Source organism: Branchiostoma floridae, chromosome 19 (genome assembly GCF_000003815.2).
Source record: "Branchiostoma floridae strain S238N-H82 chromosome 19, Bfl_VNyyK, whole genome shotgun sequence".
Taxonomy (NCBI): Eukaryota; Metazoa; Chordata; class Leptocardii; order Amphioxiformes; family Branchiostomatidae; genus Branchiostoma; species Branchiostoma floridae.
Window position 1 is genome coordinate 9,204,753 of NC_049997.1, and position 9,508 is coordinate 9,214,260.

The 9,508-nt window shown below is 40.3% G+C and overlaps 1 protein-coding gene across 1 annotated transcript in view; it reads left to right on the forward strand.

Moving 5' to 3' along the window:
- Window positions 1-6,972, forward strand: part of LOC118407202 (sushi, von Willebrand factor type A, EGF and pentraxin domain-containing protein 1-like) — a 34,009-nt gene extending 27,037 nt beyond the window's left edge. Inside the window, exons 37-47 of the mRNA XM_035807627.1 lie at window positions 26-96; window positions 459-617; window positions 1,041-1,178; window positions 1,623-1,719; window positions 2,138-2,295; window positions 2,830-3,069; window positions 3,751-3,864; window positions 4,388-4,623; window positions 5,339-5,472; window positions 6,183-6,283; window positions 6,690-6,972. Of these exons, the coding sequence (XP_035663520.1) occupies window positions 26-96; window positions 459-617; window positions 1,041-1,178; window positions 1,623-1,719; window positions 2,138-2,295; window positions 2,830-3,069; window positions 3,751-3,864; window positions 4,388-4,623; window positions 5,339-5,472; window positions 6,183-6,283; window positions 6,690-6,842 (1,601 nt within the window). The 3' untranslated portion in view covers window positions 6,843-6,972. The remainder of the gene's footprint in view (window positions 1-25; window positions 97-458; window positions 618-1,040; window positions 1,179-1,622; window positions 1,720-2,137; window positions 2,296-2,829; window positions 3,070-3,750; window positions 3,865-4,387; window positions 4,624-5,338; window positions 5,473-6,182; window positions 6,284-6,689) is intronic.
- Window positions 6,973-9,508: the final 2,536 nt, after the last annotated feature.

Sequence of the window (9,508 nt, forward strand, 5' to 3'; positions counted from 1 at the left end):
CTGATTCAACTTCTATAAATTGCAGCACAAGCTACAACGAGCACATCATCCACTACCACATTGAGCACAGTGGCTACTACTGAACTACAAATGACAGTAAGTGTATTAAATACTACTTTTAATTACTAAAATATATTTCTGTTCACTGAACGAGCTCAAACTGATGGCGTTCTTTAATAGGCAGTTGTACGAGTGTCATACAATATCTGTCTGTCTTCATACGGAAAAGTATATCTTGGATCCTAGTCGGTGGTTGGTTCAGTCACATCTTGCTTGAAAGTCCTGCAACATTAGAATCGTACGGAAATGTGACTGCAGCGTGAGTGCAGGTTATAAAATCTGAATGAAGTGCGCAACATGCGAATGGTCGTGTTTTATTTACCTCATTGACTTGGACAGAAGGGCAAGTCAGTATTTTTTTTCTGTATGATAAATGATTAACTATTTGTCTTCAACAGAATGCGGTCACTGCATCCGTCGGCGACAACCTGAAAGACATCTGGCCGGGTTTGACAAGTTTGGTACATGACCGGGGAGAGCCGGAAGACCTGATGCAGTATCTGAGCAACAACGGAGGACACGGGAGCTGTGAGCCGTCACAGCCAACAGAGTGTGAGGTATGGGGGACAAAACATCGCGCCAGTCACTAGAATCGCAGTTGTTATGTAACCCTCGTAGGCTTAGGTCACATCTCTAAACAGAGGCCCGGCCGGACAGCTTTCGGGAGCGAAAGGAATGTTATAATAGACATCAAAATACACCAAATAGCAAAATAAGATTCATGGGCCTAATATATATATATATATATATATATATATATATATATATATATATATATATATATATATTAGGCCCATGAATCTTATATTGCTATTTGGTATTTTGCAATTTGCTATCTGATCAGCTAATGTGTTTTACGTGTTTTCAAAAGTCACTGATAGAATAATCATACTATCAGATACTCATCAGTCAAGTATGAATCATGAACCACTAAAGGTCAACGATATATTTTGTGACTTTTTAAACGTTTTATCTCCCAGTTGCTGAGTCTACCTGGGGCGCTGGAGATGGTTTTTAACCTGTCATCTACCGTGAACAGCCCGGATCAGATCAAGGTTCTAGCTGAAGCAACCGACATACTCCTAAAATCATCTCAGAAGCTCAATCTGGATGATCAAGTTAGTCACTACATTTCAAGTGCACTTTTGCCATTGGTGCTGTAATGAAATACTGCTAATACACGGTTGACCTTGCAGCAATAAACGCACTTAATGACATAGAGAAAATCCGGAATCAATAAAGGTGTAGGAAGTCTTCTGCAGAAAGTATCAAACGTACCAAACTTTATGTAATCTACCGGACTAACCATAATATATCCTAGACATTTGTTTGTGTGACAAAATTATGACTTTTAAAACCATTGTATGCCATTCAGATGACTAATGATAATTCTTTTTATATTTCGTTAGTAAATGAATATGATTTCAGGCCCAATCACTTTCGATAATCAGCTATACAAAATTCAGCTGTCTTGTTACGGAAAATTGTCACATTTTGTTTTTCACGACAAAGATAGAGAAGCCATGGATATTTCTTACACATAAAATTCATGTTCCTAACAGGTAGCGTCAGGTTACATCATCGGGAAACTGGCGAGATCCATGGGGAGGCTGTCGGGGAGTGGGGTGCGGTTTGTAGACCTGCGACCTGCTGCTTCAGGTATCGTCAAGACAGTCTGTACTTACTTATTAACTATTTCAAATATTGTTGTTACCAATGTTGCTGTTGTTGTTGTTTTTGTTATTGTTGTTGTTGCATACAAATGCGTCAGGGAGTACATACAAAATGAATATGTGATTGAAAATATTGGGAGAAATTCGAGAGCGAGACGCAGAATGATAAGTGAAAGAATAGAAATTATGATAGCTTCTTCATTAGTTGCCTAGAACCATTATGTTAAAAAAAGATATATCCATTCTGATAAAAATTAAATTTTATAGATAGTAACACATACAAGCTCTCTGTAGCATCATTCAATATCCCAGAGAACAAAAGGGCGCTCCGAAGGGCGTTTATAAGAGCTATATAGATACAGATATAGATGCATTATCAACACTAACCCCTACTTCCCGTACAGCGATAGTCGACACCGCCTCTACCCTGGTGGAAGCCGGGGTCCAGGAGCAGGTGGAGCTGGAGGACCAGTCGCACTTCCTCCCGCCCAGGAAACGGAAGCGGTACCAGGAGAAACTGGAGAAGGAAAGGAAGGAAAAGCAACAAGAACAGTGGAAACTTGTGCGTAAACTCAAACGTCTCTTTACAATTTGGAATCATAATGATTGTTTTCAATGTAGTTACGGGAAAATATTCTCCCATTGACTCCATGTATCAAAACAAACCGCCATAAGATGCCTTTTATTCCACGAACTCTAGCCCAGAAAGGTTTTTGTTTATCTAACTGCTGATGTTAATAGATTTTGAGATTTTAAATTGACATTGTCTTATGCTGCTTTTATTTTATCTTAAATCATTTAACTGTAATAACGAGTGTTGTAAAAAAAATCAATGCAACTCAGCCCCAACGAGGGCTACAAAGTTGATTGAGAAATAAAGTTTGAAGAGGACTCCAGATTCTAAAATAAGAATAGGTCGCCCTTACCTCACCTTAAATAAGCTGATTGAAACTGAAGCATGTTTATGTCACCTGATTTATATAACGTATGACGAGAATGACAAGAATGACAAGAAAACGAGTATGGTACTAGACAGATAATTGAGAAAACTCTTGGATAGGTACTACAATGATTTCAATTGTGTTTGTTGATGCAGGAGAAAGAGGTGATCTCTCAACTGATGGAGGAAGTCAACAACGTCGCCCAGGCCGTGTCCAACAGCCTTGAGGTCCCTGGGTCCACCATCCTGGGAACGAGGTCAATGCAGCTGGTGTTGGACTGGGAGTCTGGGCCCGAGAGGGGAGACGCCCCAGTGTCCATCCCGGCTGGACAAGTCAGATTTCCCGCAGAGAGAGCGCTGTCCCCTTTCGCCTCGTCTCCAGACGTCGAATGGAAGGTACGCCTTACTTTTGTTGTGGTACTGACATTGTGACAATGGTACCGCATGATAATTCTCTTATTACTATGTTGTTTCCTTCTGTCAACGAATGGATACCAACATTCCTGTCCTTGGTACTGATCACTAACACTAGGTGACAACCAATATTCCAGTCCTTTTTTACTGATCACCAACATCAAGGGATACCAACATTCCTGTCCTTGGTACTGATCACTAACACTAGGTGACAACCAATATTCCAGTCCTTTTTACTGATCACCAACATCAAGGGATACCAACATTCCTGTCCTTGGTACTGATCACTAACACTAGGTGACAACCAATATTCCAGTCCTTTTTACTGATCACCAACATCAAGGGATACCAACATTCCTGTCCTTGGTACTGATCACTAACACTTAGGAATAACCAAAATTCTTGTTGAATATCAGCACTAAAGGATAACCAAACTCCCGCCCTTGGCACTTATCGGATAACCAGCATTCCTGTCCTTGGTACTGAATATCAGCACTAATGAATACACACGCCCCCACCCCCATCCCCCCTTGGTACGTACCGGATAATCAGTATTCCTGTCCTTGGTACTGAATATCTGCACTAATGGGTTGCCAACATTCCTGATCTGATAAACATTGGCTTTCTACGACAACTTCTCATAGAAACATCGATATTTTCCAGATCACCGGTTTTAACGACAACCCGTACGTGTGGGACAGGTCGGCGGAGGACATCCACTCGTCTGTCGTGGACGTCACTCTGGAAGACTCGTTAGGAAACGAAATCCCTGTTAATGTGAGTGTACCAGTGACTTTCTTCTCTTTTTTATATTAATTATAATAAGATTTAACATGATAACAATCATGCAAAGTATAATCTTGTATGATCTCTATAGTAAAAGGTGTACACCTTACAAATGACAATGTAGTATGGAATGAGAGTAGCTTGAGTGAATTTATTATCTAAATAATTGAACAAGATAAAGACGAAACTAAACCGTACAAAATGTGTTTTTCGTCTCTTCTCACCTATCCCTTGCCTGATCTATTGACCTTCGGGCATCACAGAATATCTGACCACCAGGATTCTCCACTCTTCTCTGTTTATCATTCTTTTAACTTAATGTTTTTTTTACTTGATATCATACCTGTACATTCTCTGATATTATCCTCTATTTACCTACATCTCTTTCTCCCACGGTTCCTTGCATAACAGTGTGGCCTAGCCTTTTGTACTTTTGTTTTTGGTTTTCTTCCTTTACCTGTGGTTAGAAGTTATTCGTACTACGTAAATGTGTATCATAAACATATCTATAAAGGGTCTGACGGAGGCAATCACCATCGTGCTTCAAAACAACCCTGAAATGTTCAAAGTTAGTCATCTCGTGAACTACAAGTATTACGACAACGCCACCATGGTCCTGCGAGACTTCAAAGCTCGCGAGAACCAGACGTTCGGAATCACCCTGACGGTGCAGACCAACACCTACATCTCATCGGCCAGGATATACGGCAAGATGGGCGGAGATCCGAACGATACAGACCACGACTTTAGGTACACCAATTTCTACATGACTATATACGTCGGGATGTCCCTGTAGTTCAACCCGTAGAAGCCTCACAGTTGAGCTCCTGTTTCCATTTAGTTGGTACTTGGGAGATCACGGTTCAAATTATGGGATGGGTATTTCGGTTTGGGCTGCACCCGTCAACCATTAACAGGAAATACCCCCACTAAGTTTCTTCTTCTGTATAACGTTGCTGTTTTGCTTTTTCTACCGAGTTTGGCTTTAAAATGTGCCATAATACTATTCCAATAACACGGGAAAAGCCAGAAAGCCACACCCCCATACTCCTTGGAGTCTGTGTAATGTTACAGTTAATTCTACAGCCAATACAAACACCAGGAAATGAGCACTCTATAACATTTAACTCATAAACAATGTTTTAAATTTTCGTTCTTGTCTGTTAAGACTGACTGACAGTAGTAATGGTCTGATGCAAAAATAATTCGATTTATAGTTTCTCATCTTCTTCAGCAAGGCCAACTCCTCTAAGAGGAGCGCCGGTGTAATTTTTCCGACTACTACTATATCAACGCGACTCAACCTCTGCTTGGAGAGTAACTTTTTGCTACAAATACGTGTATAATTCACGTCTACTTTGACCACTGAATATTCCTGTACAAAGCAATACATATACGTACCCTGGTACACTGATGTTGTTCCTCTTGTGTAAATTTTAATTGTTCCATTTCATCTCATATGCAGCAAATGGTTGACGTCTGACGACTTTGACATCTCGGGTAGTGTGGGGAGCCAGACTTTCACGGCTTTCTTCTTAATCTTCGTGGGGAGGGTCAACAACGGGAGCGGGCAGTACACGCTCGGTCTGCAGATTGATGGTAAGGCTTTCCAAACATGTGCATGTGAAAACGAAAAATAGAAATGTTCACGTAAAAATTTTACACAACTAAGCCCAACGACTATTTTCTTTACGTCTTGTGTAGTTTAGTTAAAAAATATAACCCTTCTCGCGCCTGATGGCGCATAGGGCGGCGCCCATCTCTGCTTCTGTAGCCCTGGGCCACACAACGCAATCACTACAGCAGGGGGCATGTCCACTGGTAGTGGTGTGTGTTCAACTTCCATACTCTTTCCCGAATGCTGAGTGCTAAGCAAAGAAAGCAGCATGTGCCATTTTTAAAGTCTTTGGTATGACTCGGCCGGGGATCGAACTCACAACCTTCCGAATACAAGGCGAACATTCTATCCACTAGGCCATTCTTGTGTAGTTTGGTGTCTTTTATATCGTACTTTTCGTTCCCAAAAGCTGCAGGGCCGACCGGGCCTTGGGTTGGAAATGTAACGAACACGTGGTAACATAGACCATACGTGATAGGTATAAGACAGAGCTCACAAGCTATTTTGTAAACGCGGTTGTATGGCAAGTCTTATTTACTAGATATGATTTTGGTATCCTCACAATTTATCTTAGCGAGTTTGAACGCACTTATAAGATATAACTGTACCGCTCTTTTCAATTCATCACACTGATTTTAGTCTAACTTTTACAACTTTCTTGTACCATAACCTGGAACGCTTCTCATTACAGAGTGCCTGGAACATGGCTGTAACTACACCACGGACATGGTCAGCATGGGCTGCCGCTTCTGGGACACAGACGATAACGCCTGGAAGGGCGACGGCTGCCAGGTATATATGGGATGTTTTAACCGGCTTTGAACCGTCGACGCCTTGTTGTTGTACGAACTTTGTGCTTTCCGTCACTGTTCGTAGTTATTTTAATGCATTATCAATAGAATGACAGGAAGTGACTGAGAAGATGATCACAAAGCTCAGACTTGCCGTAATAGAGGGAAGTACAGATTTGAGGTGGTAAAACTAATCAATAATGACTTGATAGTCCAGGTCACGGTGTCAGTGGAAGAGGCTACTAATTTATGGGAGGGTATTGGTTTTGGTTGTGAGCTCACAGTAATATATTTTCCACATGCTGATTTACACTGTAATTCTATCATTGCTAAAGATAAGATTGTAGAAGATGTTGATTGTATGTTGACGTGTCTTTAACACATTAACGACTTTTGTTTCCTCCCAGGTCAGCCCAAAGACCACGCGGGAAGAAACCGTGTGCCTGTGTGACCACCTGACTCCGTTCGGAGTGGACATCGCGCGGGTTCCTAACTACGAGCCGTTCCACACCCGATCAGTCATCTATACAGACAGTTCTCTAACGTGTTTAGATGAATAGTATAGAGAAAAGCGTACGTTTAGGAACATGCAAAACTGATAACAGTCAAGATCAACATTGTTTGCAATAATAATCTGTGCGGTACAAAGTTTGTTCTTTATTAGTTAGGTATTGTTTGATGATGTCAGCTAAACTATTTTTACAAGAACTTAATCAATGACTGCAGTAAGAAAACGTTTCCCTTAATTTGTAGTTGTACATAGTTATATACCTTTTGATGTTTTATGGTACTATTTGCATGGTGCATGTTTACGAGTATGTCCGTTTCCATACGTGATACACATACTTAATGGACGTACTAAGTTAGTAGTGTATGAGTGTAATAACTAAGGTTAGTCCATTTGGAGAGCATTGCATGGCATTTTGGAGGCATTTTATATACTTAAGATGATATTTTGGAGGAATTGTAGATAATCTAGTCTCGTTTATTTTTAGTCTAAACCGTGAAGACAATCTTTCTGTTGTAAATAATCATTACGAAAAGAAACTACAGAGAGTAAAAATTTATGTAATGTTTTAGGTAAGGATAGTTACCTTCTTTTGTAAATGTAATGTATACGGTTTGAACTATGTAACTGACATTGAGTCGTATATTTAAAATGCATTACATCGATAAAATGACTGGCATTAAATATGGAGTGTTTATTATCTCCCTTATGACTTGGTTTACTAGAGGTTAATGTTTGAATATTACAAACTGTACTTAGTAGTAAAAAAACACCGTAATGAGTTTTCTTCTGCATGCAGTTCTGTGTTTTCAAAGTTGACCTGTCTGTCTCACACCTTACAAATGCTTGATGAAATTAAAACGAACGCCAACGGAGAATGCAGAAAAGACACATTGTGTGGCCTTAGGGCGAAGGGCGAATCACCTTACGATTAAAGCTATTATACACAACAAGTTGTTTTGTCGTGTGGATTTCAATCGTTTAGCTAATTCGAAAAAAGAACACGTAGATGTCAGCGAAGATTACCACTTCCGGTTATCTGAAAGATACTTGACAGCGCCAACTTTAGCATAAAATCATTTCTTACTCCAGACTGACTTGTTGGTTTGTTACAACATCGTCGTAACAGAACGAATAACCTCCTGACAAAAATAACAACAGTTACTGTAGACATCAGTTTGTTACACCGGTAGTCCGTCTTCTGAAACAAGACCTAATGTCTCCAAGCAGATGTTGGGGTGAAAGATCGTGATGTTTTCTGAGTGACGGCCGGGCTTCTCTGACAGTCCCTTACCCCATATAAGCAGAGGGTTGGTTGCGAAAAAGGCCAAATTTGTTAAGGAAAAACGGAAGATGTCCACAGACATCCTTAACCTACTCATTACAGACAATATATGATGTACACATGAATGTAGGTGGCGCTTCGACGGGTGGACATGATGTTTCATGGGTCCTCTCGCAGCGGTTAAAATCCGATCCTTTAATGTTAGCTAGTGTCATAAGGTCATTCTAGATGTACTTATGCATATGTCTATAGCTAGTAGTGAACGTCTACACACGTCATTCACATTTTATGAGTCGGGACTACATACCCTAGGAGAGCCCAAGCTGCAGTACCGCTTCCAGCCGTTTCCTGAAAAGTGGCTTAGACGACCGTCAAATTGCCAAATTTCGGTGTTTTGGGGAATGGGGAAATTGTGGAAGACTCGCAAAGGGGTTTAAAATTTTAAGGCTTTTTGACTTTGTTTTTGAAAATGTGACCACCTGAAGGTAAGAATGGCAATATTTGAAACATCACACAAAGAAAGCATGCATATTATGTAAATAAATGTCACGTTTCCTTTACAATTCACCAACATTACGAGTCGAATGTACATGCCCTGTAAGCTGTCATGTCCTAAAAGACTATTACATCCATATTTAACTATCTATATATTTCAAGACGTTGAACGAAACGGTATTTCTGTTTGTTCATCAATTTATCCAATATTTTAAGAAGCGAGAAGAAGTCGAACCTGTACATACTGTAACATATTACATGTACATTAGGCTTTGTATTCGCATGTAGTACCACATGTTCTTACTACACTAGCACTAGTACTTGTACAAAGATTACTTAGAACTGCCTAGAACTTTATCATTCTGATCTTTACTAGCTTGCAAGAGCCGAAACGCCCAATAAAGGTCTTCTTCATTCATTATACAGCTCCAGAGTCTGATACAGCTCCGGGCCCCCAGTTTCAAGGCCCCGGGGCGCTTACTTACATCCACGTAAGTCCGCCGCATATATTTAACATTACAGCATTTCGATATTAGAAAAATTGGATTATTTATAGTCCAAAGTGCAAATAGACAGAAATGCTGTTGCATATGTTTGACGTATGCTTGTTTCACAAAATCTGAGTGAAGTTCTAATGCTGTAAACCCTTCAGAACGGGGCAATTTCTAACTAGACAAACTCGAACACTTCTATTGGAAAATTGCAAGGATACATGTGATTGATGACCTTGTATGCCGTGTATTTGCTTATTAAATGTTTCAAATGCTGTCATTCTTACGTTTAAACGGTTGTATTTTCGAAAATAAAGGCAAACAAGCCTTAAGAATCCAACCCCTTTGCGAGCCTTTCACGATTTCCCCATTCCTGAAAAGACGGAAATTTGGCAATTTGGCGGTCGTCTAAGTTACTTTTCAGGATGCGGCCGGGAGCGGTACTGC